This window comes from Quercus suber, unplaced genomic scaffold, assembly GCF_002906115.3.
Source record: "Quercus suber isolate HL8 unplaced genomic scaffold, Cork oak 2.0 scaffold_215, whole genome shotgun sequence".
NCBI classification, from domain to species: domain Eukaryota; kingdom Viridiplantae; phylum Streptophyta; class Magnoliopsida; order Fagales; family Fagaceae; genus Quercus; species Quercus suber.
The window spans coordinates 95,143-111,022 of NW_027069673.1; the positions used below are offsets into that span (position 1 = coordinate 95,143).

At 36.8% G+C, this 15,880-nt stretch overlaps 2 protein-coding genes across 3 annotated transcripts in view; both read left to right on the forward strand.

The window, feature by feature from the left end:
• The first annotated feature begins 1,406 nt into the window (after positions 1–1,406).
• LOC112015956 (uncharacterized) lies at positions 1,407–4,621 on the forward strand. The gene is made up of 4 exons (XM_024048420.1): positions 1,407–1,430; positions 1,577–1,678; positions 3,178–3,489; positions 4,589–4,621. Exons 1-4 carry the CDS (start codon positions 1,407–1,409, stop codon positions 4,619–4,621), a joined length of 471 nt encoding a protein of 156 aa, XP_023904188.1.
• A 3,533-nt stretch (positions 4,622–8,154) lies between these two features.
• Positions 8,155–15,880, forward strand: part of LOC112015929 (transcription factor bHLH160) — a 17,574-nt gene continuing 9,848 nt past the window's right edge. Inside the window, exons 1-4 of one of the 2 annotated variants that reach the window (XM_065779615.1) lie at positions 8,155–8,329; positions 8,729–8,849; positions 9,288–9,844; positions 11,010–11,351. In XM_065779615.1, coding sequence (XP_065635687.1) covers positions 8,801–8,849; positions 9,288–9,844; positions 11,010–11,351 — 948 coding nt within the window. In that variant the 5' untranslated portion in view covers positions 8,155–8,329; positions 8,729–8,800. Of the gene's footprint in view, positions 8,330–8,470; positions 8,850–9,287; positions 9,845–11,009; positions 11,352–15,880 lie in introns of those variants that run through there. The other variant, XM_024048396.2, reaches the window with a different exon arrangement.

Sequence of the window (15,880 nt, forward strand, 5' to 3'; positions counted from 1 at the left end):
AATAATTTTTGAAAATAAATAAAGCGGGCCAGCCAGTCTGGAAGAATGCTGGATCTTTTTCTAGGTGGCTGGGAACAGTGGCAAGAAAGCCTGATATGTGCCCAATCAATTACCGCTCATGGCCAAAAATGCCACTACAATACAAGAATCGGTGCTAGGAAGTAATTCAGGTATGAGGCAAAAAGCAATGGTAAAAGAAATGACCATGAATTTTCTTTAAACATACATCAATTGCTTGAATAGTCATGATTTTCTTCTTCTTTTTTTCTTTTCTCTGTTGGTTCAAAATAAAATTCAATCTTTCTAAATAAAATTATATAAAGTTATGCAAACTACAAGAATAGGTTCTATCTTTCTTTCAAATTCTTTAATTTTTGGGTTTTTTCTCTCTAGGTTGGTGATGGAGGAAAAGGGAGAGAAATGAGAGAGGCTAGAAAGGATTTTCTCTCTGACCATTGTAATGAATCAAGAAATAGAATTTTGTATTTGAGAGTGGGTATTTGTAGTAATAAATCAGGAGACTTTTGTATTTGAGGGTATAGCATTGAGGGCGTAGGAGTGAGTGTGCTAGCAGAGTTTGCAGGTCGTTTAATGTAGGAGACATGTCCTAACTGAGGAGATTTTGTCAAGCCCTAGAAATGATCTTTGTTAATGTATCCAAGTTACGAATGTCATTGCTTGTGGAAAAATTGTGTGACTTATGGCTTGATAATGGTGTATTGGATCTTTGATAGAACCAGAGTACGAAGTCCAGTTGTATATATGTATTTGTAGATATGTGCTTCATTTGGGCTTACTGAGTATTTGAAATGTCTTATAATATTTTCTTTTGCAAAGTACAAAAATAGGTTTTATCTCTCTTTCAAAACTACACCATTTTGGTATCAAATTCTCTCTCTTTCAAATTCTCCACTCTTTATTACTTGTTTAAAGCTTTATGTCAGTTTGCTATTATGTTAAAAATGTGACATTTTAAAGTTAATTAAACTTTACACATGGTAGGCACGATGGGTAATTCCTACAAACTGCATCCCACTTGCCAAGCAAAGGAAATGGGCACTCTCACGGATTGGGAAGTTGTGGAGGGGTCACAAATCAGAGTTGAAGGAGCAGTACTGCAACCTGGGCACAACTAAGGAAGATTTACTTCAGCTATCACCGCCAGAGGTTGATGACACTCAATTTCATGGCTTGGTGGAGTATTGGTTCTCTAGCAATTTTAAGGTAGTAATAGTTACAGTAGAATAGATGTTTTTCTTTTATAGGTTTCATGCTCAAGAGTATTATATATTACCTTATTATTGTAATTGGTAGTGACTTTCTTGAAATGTTTGTAGAAGCTGTTGAAAGATAGCAAAGAGCGGTGTGGGAAGCAAACAGAGTTGCATACGCTGGGATCCAGAAGCATGGCCCAGATGGTGGATAACATTGTAAGAACAATATTATAATATTAATAACATGCTTAAAAGAACAAAGCTTATATTATTTTGCGTTCTAAAGTAGGAATAAATGTGATTCGATGCCATCGAATCGACACCCTCGCTTTAATATGCCGAATGTATTGACCATGTTGTAGGTAGAAAAGAAAGGTAGACAACTAGAGAGAGGTGAGATGTATGAAGTGGCGTATTCTCACCGTGATGGTACTGCAGTGAATGCCACTGTGGAAGCGAACATTGTAAGTTTGTAACAAATTATAATAGTAATTTAAATGTATTGTGTTTTGAGTTGGAAAGAAGTTCTTTGATTAACATCACATAGTAGGGACTTTAATTAAAGGGGAGACTGGTTTCTCATTGCCAAACCTTGTCCTTGATTAGGTTGTTGGCATTATTAGATTAGATTAGATTAGATTAGGGTCGTCCAATGTTAGGAAACTTTTGTTTATAATATTATTATTTTTATTTATTAAAAGATCCCTAGACATTAAGGATTTTACTCAAATGCTCTATTGTTATTCATTTATAAGTAGAGTTTACATTTTTTTTTTAATAAAAAGACAAGCAAGGGTAACTTTATATCTTCAATGCCAGTATTTGCAAGCGTCTTATGGTTTTAAAGGCCTTGATATTGGTTTCTAGGTTTTAAAATAGTTTTTAAGTTGTTTTTAATTTTACAAGTTATTGTTGATTTTGTAAGGAGGGGCAAGTTTATAATTTTCTACAACTACTGCCAGTAAGGGTGTATTGGTAGTTTAGCAAAGTCTAAAATTTTCTAAGAGATTCTAATTTTCATGTCTATATTTATTTGAGTCAAGTTAGTCTTTATTTGGGTTTTATTAGGTCTTTGGCTCACTACTTTAGTTTATGAGTTATAATGCTACTTGTACAAGAAAGAGTCATCAGTCAATACACTCAAATAACTCAATATACAAAACCTAAAGCCGTCCCACCATGACTAACCCCAAGGTCATAACTTTTCCTATCCTAAAAGTCCACCAAAAACATAGGTAGGTAGATGTCTAAACTTTTCTTATGTTTTCCATTTATATGTTTTTTGAAATTCCATAGAGCATGCTAAAGGCTGTAGTCATCACCATCAAAATATATCTTGAGTGTATGGAGAAGAATATTCTCTGGGGATGATAGGCTGCTTCTTAAAGGTATAGTGGCTTTAGTGATATGAATTAAGTTCTGTTGGCCATTCACAAGCAAAATTTTCCAACTAGACGGTAGGAGGCCAACAAAAGAAAAAAAAAAAATCACCTGAAAATTAATAGATACGTCCCTACTGGTAAGTATTGTACATGAGCTTCCCAGGACAAACTTAGGGAGCATCTTTTCTTAAAAATCAGACTTGTTTGAATTTCCCTTTCCCCTTCTCTTGGGTTGGGTTTATACAACTGTTTCTTAAATGTGTTTGTATATGATCTAGGAAACTTCTAGGTTCAAAACATTTTAGTTCTTCACATGTTGGTTCTTAATTTCTGATATGCTTAGATATTTGATGGAAACTCTTAAGGACACAATATATATGGTTTGGGTTCTAAGTACGCATGGTATAACTCTAACCCAACTTTTTTTTCTTTTATAATAACTCCAACCCAACTTATATATATATATATATATATCAAAGCATATTACTCATGTTGGCATGTGTATTATTGCCCTTGTTGCTAATATGTTGTTTTGTTTATTTGTGATTACTAGGCAAAGATGAAAAGGCTTATGACAGCAGGGAAACGACATTGAGGCTGGCATACTTTGGCAACCTGACGATGCATTTGGACAGGTCATCGGTGCAGAGAGAGGTGACCGTGTCAGAGGGCTAGGCTTTGGTCCAACCCCCTCTAGCAATCGTGCTTCATCAATGGATGACAGTACGCCACCTCCAACATCTACTGCAACCGACCAAAGGGTTATGGAGCTGTCTACTCAAGTAGAAGCAATGAAGGAGAAATGCACTCGATATGATGCCCTTGAAGCTCAAGTTCAATTAATGCAGAGGATGTTGACCCAACTGTGCCCATCGTTTCCCAGTATGTCTATGGTAAGCAGTTTGAATACAAAGTATGTGCATTTTTGTTCATGTTTGTATGGTGGTTGTTGAGTTGTCATGAAGTTTCTGTGATACAAAATAATCAGATGAAATTTTGTTTGGAAATGGTTTATGGATAATTTATGAAGTTAATGAGTTATTGGATAGTATATGGTGCTTTTTTATGTGTGTCTGAGTGTGTAGGTGATTGGTGAGTTTTGATTTGATGAATTTTGCTGTGAAATGGGTTAATTGGGTGGCCATGTCTTAGTAGTTTTTGGGAATCTAATTAAATTATTTTCTGTAAATATTTTTACAAAATCAAGGCTTTGAAAATCACATGCCTGTATCTAATACTGCACTATATTATAAAAATATTTTGAAGTTCTAAATATATGGCAAGAAGTGCAGCAAGTGCTTACTAGGCTTGAGAACTAATAGGAGTGAATGCTTGAAAGAAGGTTGCCTATAATCAATGCTAACATTCACGGGGTACCCCCATAATATGTGCATGAACTGGCTTCTCAGAAGAAGAAAAAAAAAAAAAAGAAAAAAAAAAAGTTGCAGGAATTGTATTGGATTATCACTTGCACTTGCTTATATTATATTGGTAACTAGATGTCTGATTTGTGAAAGACTAGCCTCGTGTTTGTTCTTTGATTTTTGGTTGGGTATTTAGGACATGATTGTAGCTTTAGTTACCATGTAATAGCCGTTACATTGCTGCCCTGCCTCTCCAAGTAGAGGAACTTTGCTGTAGAATGCTTATCGGCACTCATGGTTAATGTATCCCCTCAACTCCTTCATTAATGTATACCCTAATCTTTATATCTACCAATTTAGGGTTCATTGTAACACATAAAATACATAGAAATATCAAGTAGAAATGTAACCTCTAAGGCTTTACACAATATGTGTAAGTAATCACTTATTGAATCTTTTGCATAAATTGCTCACTAATTACTTTTTGAGAAATTTATTAAGACTAATACCCAATTGATGTGCTTAACTAAAATTAGTCATTTTGAGTGTGTTTTAATTGCTAATGTGGCACTTGATAGTAATACTGTTGTTTAGTACACTTATCCATTGTGTGTTTCTTAATTTGTAGGATGGTGATGGCGATTCTGCAGTGGATATCTAGTTTCCCAATGCTTAGCGCTTATCATCTGATGATTTAGAGTAGGCGATACGCATAGAATGTATTCTTTTGTGCAGGACATTCTATATAGTTAGAATGTATTCTTTTGTGTAGGACATTGTACATAGTTGTTTAGAATGTATTATTTTGTGTATAAAATTTTAGACATTTGGGATGAAATTATTGATATGGTTTAATTAAATATATTTAGTTTCTTGGTTTAATGTGGTATGGTATTTGCTATTGGAAAATATGAATTGTAGTTCATTACAGTTGCTATAAAACAGGTATTGGAAAATATGTATTTTAGTTACATTACAGGCGCTAAAAAAATTATAAAAAAAAAGGACCTATACTAGCGCTTTTGAAAGCGCTGGCATGGGTCATTTTAAATTATACTGATTCACGACTTATACCAGCGCTTTTTGTGAATGCTGGAATAGGTATAGCATATACCAGCACTGGTATAGGTCTTTTAAATTACATTGATTCAAGATCTATACTAGCGCTTTTTAAAACGCTGGTATAGGTTCTTAAATTACATTGATTCAAGATCTATACTAGTGCTTTTTAGAACGCTGGTATAGGCCTTTTAAATTATATTCATTCATGACCTATACCAGAACTTTTGAAAGCTCTGGCATAGGTAGTACCTGTTCCAGTGCTTTCAAAAGCGCTGGTATAGGGCAAATGCCTTTCCTGACACTTTTCAAAAGTGCCGGTACAGGTCTGGCAACCCTATACCGACATTCACTAAACGCTGGGATAGGAATTTTGACCCTATCCCAGCGCTTTTTGGGGCTATCCCAGTGGTTTTGAAAACACTGGGATTATCCTCTTTTTTTTTGTAGTGGCAAGAGACTACTTGGCACAAATATAGTATATAGAATGTAACTTTATTATATTAAAACACAATATTAAGGTGTGACTTTTATCATATTAAAACATAACTAAAACAATTAAAATAGATAATAGATTTTATTTTAAAATTCTTGAAACGTTTGGTAATATAATTTTAGTTGGAATAACATTTTAAGACTAATTTGTAAATTACACCCTCTAGGTTTAGGGTCTTGATGCAGGTCAAGACTTGCTAGATATGCTAAATCAAAGATTTAACTTAATGATAAGATGAATAGCTTTAGGAACTACGATGCCACAAAACCTAGCGGATGTCACTCAACACGACCAAGTCACCTACTTGAATGTTAGGAGAAAACTCCAAAGCAAAGACACTTACAAATAATTTTTTTGAATAGAAACTCTTCTCCTTTTGTTCTAATTTCTTGTTGAGAATTTAAATAGTTATTTTTGTATGTACTTGTCATTTTGAAATGTTAAACTACAGTTTTAATGAATTTGTCATAATTTATAGTTTATATTTTGTTTTTCATTATTTATTTAGAGGAATTTTTTTTTTTTCTAAAGGACTTGGTAGTTCACATTCAAATCTAAAGATAAAATGAGAAAAATAAATAATTCATTTAAGATTCCTGAGAATAAACCAAACATTATCATCTTACATTCTTAAGAATCTTATTAGATTCCCAATGAAACCAAACATAGAATATATCTACATTCTTAGGCATCCAGATTGCAAGAAATCACATTCTTAGGAATCTAAATGTCAGGAATAATGTGGATTCTCCCGTACCAAACGTCACGTAAATGCTTGATAAGTTCCAATACAAATAACAACTCTCTAGACTAACTTCACATCACTCTATAATCAGATTTATTAGGCTGAAATAACTAACAACAAGACTTATAATTAACTTTGACTGAATAGTAAAGATAAATAAAACCAAATATAGGAATAACTACATTCTTAGGCATCCAGATTGCAAGGAATTACATTCTCAGAAATCTGGATGCCAAGAGTAATATAGATTCCCCCGTACCAAATGCCGCATAAATTCTTGATAACTTCCAATACAAATGACAACTCCCTAAACTGACTTCACGTTACTCTATGATCAGATTTATTAGGTTGAAATAACTATTAGCAAAATTTATAATTAACTTTGATTGAATAATAAAGATAAATAAAAGACAAATGAATTTAAAAATAATAAATGACACATGTTGCCTATATGGCTGCCACATAAGTTGCCACTATGCTCTTGCATCAAGTCTTTTTATTTAATTTTGGATTTTGAACCATAAAGTCATATAACACTTTGATTCGAGTTATTCTATCCAAAATTATTGTTGATATTGACATTAAAGTTCTCATATAGAATCCTCCATTTGACTTGACTTATACCTTTCAAATCCACTCATTGAACTTTGAGGGCTCAAGCTTCTCCCCAATGCTGCTGAGTATGGATGTCTGCATGTGGATCTTTGAAATCAAAACAAAAATCTTTTGTAGAGTGCTCCTATTAGTTTGGTAGGGTCCCTCCAAAGAGTTTTGTAGAGTGTCGGAGTTCGAGGTTGATGTTTTTTTTTTTTAGAAATAATTATAATATGTTGCTAACCCCACAGCTTGAACCCTTTCCCCCCTAGACCTCCAAGCACTTTGTGCATGAGGAGGTGCCAATTCAGCTACAAGACTTTTGGTAGTTCGAGATTGATGTGAACAATTTCATTTGTGGACGAAACTTTATTGACGAATTCCATAGTTCTGGAGCCATTGTAGTGAGAGGCAAATGTTATTGAGGTCACAAGTAATGACTAGTCTACAAAAGTTTTGTGAGAATAAAACAATTGTAAATGTTTCATTTATAATGTGAATTTCCTTTGGATTGGATAACCCAAAATGGTTTTTCTTTTGAAGAGTTCATCAAAAGTCTTCCGTGTTGTCACCAAAATCCACGTGTTCTTTTTGTTGCTTTGGATTGTGGTGATTATTACTATGGTTGTGATAATTCTTAAACCATTACTTTTGGCCATATGTGATGTTAAATCCGGTAGTTATAAAGTTTAGATCAACCTGAGATCCTTTTTTTTAATGGAGGAATAGAATTTTATAGGACGTACGTGGCACCATTTTCACCTTAAGATTCATGAAAACTGAAATGATGGACTATTTCCATTTTGAGCCACATGGAATTGATCCAAAATCTGTCTATTTCTCTATAATAATATATAGCTTAAATATGGTTTCATAAAATGGAATGAATAGCATCAAATCTTAACATAAAACCCTAAAATCAAAGAATGAAAGGGAAAGAGAAGTAGCCAGTGTCATCTAAGATTGGCACCCATCATGAGTATCTAAAATCATACACAAAGTAACATTCTCATCACAGTTTGTTTCCCCAATGTAAAAGGGTAATCAGGGGTTATGGAAGAAGCCTGTACTACTACATATGAGAGCACTGTACTTGCATATAAATGGCTAATTGTACTTCAGAGATAGTAGTATTATATATATAATGTAAAGATTTTAAAGGAACTGCGTTCTGCCCTTGAACACTTATCATATGCATTATTTAATATCTTCCTTGGTATATGCCATAGGGAGCCTATTGAGCAAAGCAATTTTTTAATGTAAAGGTTCCAAAAGATTAGGTTCTTATCTAATACTATGCTTATTTAAATACTTTTTTGGCTCTAGGTCATGGACACCTCGTGAAAACCCCATTTACCTCTCTCTTTGTCTCCCTCTTTTGTCCATCATCAAAAACTCTATCATTTTCATCTGCAGTACATTGACTTTGTGGTTTGTGCAGTACAGACTATAGATGTGTACATGATGCATAAGAGGTACCTACCTAATTTGTCCTCCTGATCTTTATAGTTAGAAAATATGTTTTCTTCTCTCTCTCTCTCTCTCTCTCTTCCTGTTGTAAGATTTGTATTTCCATTAACTAGGTTTGCTTGCCTGTCTATTTTTATTTATTTATTTTTATAATGAACCCCTTTTGTGTAAATTCCATGTCATGCTTAAACATAATGGTGCTTTTGCGTTTGAGAGATTTTTGCTATTATTTCAGAAGGATTTATTATGATCACAAGCTTCACTTTGTATTCTTGTTAAAACATTACTTGGAAATGGGGTTTCTCACTTTGTCAGAACTTGGTTTAAATTGCAAATAATTTTTTTATGATCTGTGTATGCTACACAAGACACAAAGTATAAATCTAACAGGTTATTTAAGTCAGAATCATTTATTGGATGCACTGAAACACGTTGCTGTAAATCTTAGTTTGGGCTGTGAGATATGAAGGAAGACAATGGATCACCTTGATGCATGGCCTGGACTTGACCCGCTCTACCTTGAAAGTAAGTGATGTATATATAAATTTCTTCCATTTTTCTCATCTTCAAAGTGAAAACTTTATTTTAGGGTTTCAGATATTTTACAGCTAATATTTTCTCAATAATGTCTGTGATAGTCAAATAAAAATTCTTTTATGGTTTTACTGAACTAGATTTATGGGGTGTTTTCTTTGGTTGAAAAAAATATATCATGGAAACCCTTTGGGAACATCAACAATAACAATGTATAACTTTTTTTTAATAAAAAAAAGTAATTTGTCACAATTTTTTTCCCTTGTAAAGTAATTAATTAAAATTTAAAATGGAAAAAATCAGACACATAACATTCTGCAATTTGTGGAATATAAAGTTCAACATAAGAAAGAGCACAAGATTTTTAGTCGATTTTTCCACATCTTCCCCAGTACACAGATAACAGTTTTGTATGTGTGGTTCTTGAAGCTTCTGATAATTTATGGCCACTTCTGGGAGAAAGCAGCATATCAAAGCCTAGTGAACTTGCAGATAACATTAATGATGTGTTGGATCCAAGCGTGTTCCTTGCTCAAGAACATTCAGCATTGGTGGAATCAAGGAATAATATTGATGAAGGGTTACAAGAAAATGATCTCATTTTCCACAAAGATGACAACTTGTCCACCATTCTTGATGCTTCAAATAATCCATGGCCATTTCCACAAGAAAGTAATATAGATCATGACACTAATTGTGCACTGGATTCAAGCATGCTCCTTGATCAAGAACTTCCAGTACCGTTGGCTGATTCTACTACTGAGAAAGTAATGTCTGGAAAAGGTCTCAACTCTAAGAGGACTAGGGAGAGAAACCATGGTTTAAAACGCATACAACCTAGAAAAAAGGTGGTGGAACCTAATGCAGAAGAAGGGTCAGCTTCTAAGAAACAAGACCATAATGCTAAAGAGAGAGTACGGAGGAAGAATCTCAATTCTTCTTACCTTGCCCTTGGTTCATTGCTACCGGATTCTCGAAGATCAAAGGTGGAGTCACAACCACAATGTACCCTTTATTGAACTTTCAATTGGATAACAATTTCAAATTAATCACCACCTGTTAGCCATATCAAGGCCTAAGGCTAAGTCCATTGCAGTATGGCACTACAAAGTAGATCTTAGTTCGTAAAACTGGACTAATTAATTACAAAGGACTCGAGCCTTAGCCGGCCTTGATATCTCTAACACTAGGCTACCATCAAATTTTGTTTGACTCTCATGGTAAAACCCATGATCTTCTCCTATATGGTACCAGTTTATAGTTTTCAAGGACCATGGTCTATTACAAGCTAACAATAGATAGTTTTAAGAAATTTTTTATCTATCAATTAATAATAAGATTTAGGATAAGATCAGTTTCCTCTTTCTTCTTTTTCTTTTTTGGATAAATAAATAAGGAAAAAAAATGTTAGCTTTATTGATCAGTTCAGTTATAATGATCCATGTTTAATCAGTTGCTCTCAGGAAGTTTCTTTTTTTATTTTTTATTTTTTAATTATTCTTAGAGCTTTGGCAATTTGGCCTTGACTCAGGTGATAGAAGGGTTTGGTAGCATTTATCTGCTGCTGGTTTATTTACTGAAAGTTGACATAAAAAATGGCTTTAAGCAAATAAGTTGGCTTGTTTAAAACTAATTTATTTGTTGTTTAAAGTTTAAACTCAGTTTTGTGATCACTTTTAAATAATGTACTCTGTAATCAAATATTAATTAGCTTCATTATAGGGTAACATTTGTAGGTTATAAGAGAAGTATAAAACATTTTGACCAGCATTTTGTATTTACATTAACATCATGTGCTGAAGTAAACAAAGTGCCAAAGTTATTACCAATTTTACTTAAAAAAACTTTATAAACTAACATGATAATAAATATAATTAGTGTCATTTTAATATATAATAAATTAATTTTTTTGTGATTAATAACACATGAATTTATAAGATTTATGAAATAAAATTTATAGTAACTCTAATATCGTTATCAAGAAAATTATAACAGTTGTATTCTATCAAGGTGTGTGTATAAACATATATATATATATATATTTATTTATTTATTTTCCTTAAGGTATATATAATACTATATACTTATCCCAAAAAGAAAAGGCACATTTGCTATATGGTTTCTCTCAGTGTTTTGCTGAATATATTGCAGAAGAGATGGAGTGCGCCAGTCATAATGGATAGAATTCTTGACTACGTTCCAGAGCTAGAAAATGAAATAAAAAAGCTAACTCTCAGGAAGAAGGATATGCTATCAGCACTTGAAAACCAGCAAAATCTCGATCAAACCCCACATATAAAAGTTCAAGCTCCCACAGTCTCTGTGCATGAAGTTAAAGAAGGCCAAGTGATCATACAAATATGCTTGCAAAAAGATAGAGAAGATGTTCTTTCCAATTTGATAAGGAATCTAGAAGCAGAAGACATGTGCATTAAGAGTGCTTCAACTTTCCATATTTCTGATGATAGTTCCAGCTACCATTTACATGTTGAGGTATGTCTTTAATTTGTTTGTCATCCTACTCTATTAGGGCAACATTTAAGTACAGTTCCTTACTTGTAGGGACGGAGCTAAATATTGACCAAAGGGGGCTATTGGCCCCCCATAGCCTCAATAATTTTCAATAAATTGTATGTGTTTTTTTAAAATCAAAACTAAAAGCTTTAAGAGTTTGGCCTCAACAAAAATGAATTGTCCTGCCCTAAAAGAAAAAAACCTACTCTTCTAAGGATTTTTTTTTTTTTTTTAAATTATAGTACCTCATAAAAAATAATAAGATTAGCAATAGGTTATACAAATTTTACAAAAGCCTACTCAAATAGTCAAATTCATTATTTTTATGAAAATTGTTTACTGGTTGTAATACATTTTTTAAGGAATCTAATGTAATATTTTTAAGGTATGTAACAAAAGAAAATCCATTGTCAAATTCAAAGTAGAATATCTATTTAGTATGAGATTCTCAGAAAAAGAAAAAAGAAAAAATCTATTTAGTATGAGTGAAAAATATTATTAGAGTTTTAGGTTTTGTAAACTTAGTTTCAACAATGCACTGTTCATATTATGTTTTCAATATGCTTAGTTTTCATAATTTTCTTGACTACTCAAATTTGTTTTCTTCAATATATTGTTATAGTATTTAGTTTGTTGATCTTTGTGACAAGAAAGAGTGCAAAGTCACATGAGATGTCATTAAAAATAAAATCGAGTTTTTAAAGAGAATTTGATTTATAAGTAAGTTTTTTAAGATATTGATTGGAAATGATAATTTTTTTAAATGATTCTTTATATATATTGTGGGGGATAAGGGCGTTAGGCCCAAGTTAATGGGCCGAATACCCAAGAGAGGACTGTTTCACATCCGAAGAGAAAGATGCGGAGAATGCAGGGCCCAGAGTGAAATGGAATCCTCCTGTAGAGAATCATCGCTGTCCGAAGAGGATATCTCCAGTCCGAGGAGGACATCACCTGTCCGAGGAAGATGTCTTACTTTGATGTGATATTGGAGACTAAATGAGTAGGGGAAAAGTCTGATTGATTGTCCGAGGACTCCACCTGATCAAGATAAGCTCAAAACATACCCAGGAACGATAAGGATGAGGAAATATCTGAGGGAAAGGCTGCTGCCACCGTATTCAATGCACTGCAAATCTGGATGCTGCCTAATATCTTCGCCATAAAAGATATTCTCGGGCAGTCTAAGAGTTGAGTCAAGGAGCACTCCAGCAGCATCCAGTGCTTTGCCCCAAGTTAAGTCACAGTAGTCCCGAGCAACTGCAGCAAATTGCTCAGTGAGATCTTTTTCTGTTGTCTCCACCCCCAACTGAAAGGACGCCCTCTTCTCAGCTTCAGTGGCCTCCTTAGCCAACTGGGCGTCCTTCTGAGCTTCCTCGGCAGCCTTTTTAGCCTTCAGCAGCTCGGCACGAAGCGCCTTGGTGTTTTCCCTTTCCGCTGCCAGATTTTTCTGGGCTTCACTTAGCTGCCTGTGCTGAGACTCGGCCTGGGACTCAGCATTCTTGAGACCAGCGTCAAGGCTATCCCTTTCTTGGGATACTCCTTTTAGCTGCTCAGAAAGCTTGGAGATCTCTCCCTTCAGGCTATCCAAGGCTCTCTCTGCCTCGGACCTAGCCTGGGCCTCGGCCTGGGCTTCCACGTGAGTCTTGCGGTTCCATTCTTCAGCCACAAAGACCTGCTGGGTGATCTGAACAAAGTAACAGTGTTAGTATACAAACATGGAGAATCCACATTATAGCCAAGGGATGGAAGGGGTATACTTACCATGGCCAAATCCCTCTTCAAGGACTTGAAGAGCTCATATTGGCTGAAACGCCTATATGAATCCATGTCTCGGGGCAAAAGAAGGGGTTGCTGCAGCGCCTCGGCTATCAGTCCGGCACGACCCCCGTCATAGTTCCTGACCGAAGTCTCCCAGGGAAAGGGGCCGCCATCGAGCTCTAGCCGAGGGGACCATATGCGTTGTCCTCGGCGCACCTCGGCCAGAGGAGGCTCTTCTCTGCTTTCCACTGAGGATGCCCTCTTTTGTCGATCTTTGGCCACCTTCTGCTGCTTGGTTTTAGGTGGCAACCCCTTCTCCTTGTCTTCGGGCTCCATCGGCCTCTTTTTCTTTAGATCCGGTATAGGTTTGAGGGCCGGATCAGGAACCTGTGGAGCGGGAGGAGGTGGAGGCAAATTCGCCTCGAGACGAGAAGTCCCCGTCCCTTTGACCTCAACTTTGTTACTCCTCCTCTTTAGGAGTAGCCTCAAGTCAGACATCTCTTCCTCCGAAGAGTCTTCGGGAACTGTAGTCAGCAACAAAGGCGTTCGGACGCAAGACTGTCTGTCAAGTTCTTCTTCGGAATCCGAAGGTATTATTTGGACGCCCCCTTCGTCTTCCCCTTCGAACTTGAACTTGTCAATTTGTGCGTCTAAAGAAGCGGACGAAGAGCCGACCCTTTCTCTCACGGTCGGCTGAGCAAGGGGAACTTGCTGAACCGATCGGACGAGCAACGGAACGCCTTGGGGGTTAGGGTGTGGAACCGGTGCAAGGTCGTAGGGCGCTAGGAAATTCTTCCGAGCAACGTCTATCCTCCGCAACCTATAATCGCCCTCGGTAATTGCGTTCCCCGCTGGCTGGACGTCTGCCTTCTTAGGGGTGTAACCGAGAATGAGTGGGACGGACCTCAACTGTCCGTCTTCGCTGACGTATATCTCCGAGCGCAGCAGATAGTTGAGGGCAGGCACGTTGGTAAGGCTCAGCCGAGGAGCAGTATGTGTCTTATCTGTAAAACAAACACACCTGGTCAGTTCAGAAATCAGATGGAAGACCAGACGAAGGATTAACTGCTAAAAGTGAAAGCCCTAAGACTATGGTTAAGACCCTGAGTCCGAGAAGGCACACCTGGCTCTCCTGGCTCGGTCGGGCAGTGTAGACCATCGTGCCATGCGCCCAAGACGATCAGATAATCGTCTTTCATCCCCTTATTGGATTTAGGAAGGCAGGAGAAGAGCCTCACGACATCGGACCGGGATTTAAGGTAATAACCACCCCTTTTTGGCCACGACACTCGTACAGGTATACTAAGTCGTGCCAGGTTAGCCCTAGGCCTAATTGTTCGTTTATGGCATCAAAGGCCCCTAAAATCTTAAAGGTGTTGGGCGCGCACTGATCGGGAGAGAGCCTATGATTACGAAGATAGTTTAGGGTCACGGGACCCATGGGAAGGGTCATTCCCCTTCAATGAAGGCGATCATAGGAATTATGACCTCTCCTTCTTGTCGGGCTAACAGTAATCCCTCTGGGGGGCAATACCTTAGATTTACCCCCTGTGGGATATGGTGGGTTTTCTTGAATTCCTCAATCAACGCCGGACTATCGACGAGATATTGGAATTTACCCATTTGTAAAAGATCGAACGAAACAGTAAGGAAGGTGGTGTTAGTGAAAGGGAATGGCAGCCGAGAAGAAGAGAAAGGTGTAGGAGGCACCGAGACTTACACTAGCACGAGTAAAGTAAACTCCCTAACTCGAAATGTAGTTTGGGGTGGGATCCTGAAAGCAGAGAACACAGAGATCAGAGTGGGCGTGAAGTAATTTTGAAGAAGGGAACTCTCCGGAAACTCTGAGAATGCTCTGAACGTTATGAAAGTGTTTAAAGTAAGAAAAGTAACTGCTTGCAGGGGTTTATATATGGGACAAATGGAGCGGTATCATTCATCTCGCTCGAATTACGAGGGTAAACCCTACCCGTCTGATCAATCATCCACCGTTGGATGCAGGGGACACAGCCGCCTGAAGTAGTTGACACGCTGCTTTGGGAAGGAGAGATTTGCTGCGGTAATAATGAGACGCGCGTCCCCACAATCTCACGCGTGTAAATAGGGGCACTCATGACTTTTTACTTCTGTTGGATTCTTTTGTTTTAGTTTATTTTCGTTTTTATCCACCCATTCCCGCGTACCAAATCAAAATCTTATTTTTTCTCCCCGTTTGCGTGGGAAAAAATAAAATTTTGAGGGGCTATTGTGGGGGATAAGGGCGTTAGGCCAAGTTAATGGGCCGAATACCCAGGAGAGGACTGTTTCACATCCGAAGAGAAAGATGCGGAGAATGCAGGCCCAGAGTGAAATGGAATCCTCCTGTAGAGAATCATCGCTGTCCGAAGAGGATATCTCCAGTCCGAGGAGGACATCACCTGTCCGAGGAAGATGTCTTACTTTGATGTGATATTGGAGACTAAATGAGTAGGGGAAAAGTCTGATTGATTGTCCGAGGACTCCACCTGATCAAGATAAGCTCAAAACATACCCAGGAACGATAAGGATGAGGAAATATCTGAGGGAAAGGCTGCTGCCACCGTATTCAATGCACTGCAACAGCTTTTCTGGCCGCATTTATGTGGAGAAGACCTCTGAACAGTGCTCCATAACCTACCGCCACTCACACAGAGATGAAAAGAAGCTGCCTGACGTGACAGGTACTTGAGCAAATCCATGGATGGGGAGCACGTGGACGGTAGAGATGA

Bases quoted from the DNA above. Each gene is read 5' to 3' on its own strand.
- LOC112015956 (XM_024048420.1), top strand. From the start codon at position 1,407: ATGGCCCAGATGGTGGATAACATT. The intron at 1,679-3,177 runs GTAAGTTTGTAA...TTATGACAGCAG, and splicing joins CCACTGTGGAAGCGAACATT to GGAAACGACATTGAGGCTGG. The intron at 3,490-4,588 runs GTAAGCAGTTTG...CTTAATTTGTAG, and splicing joins CGTTTCCCAGTATGTCTATG to GATGGTGATGGCGATTCTGC.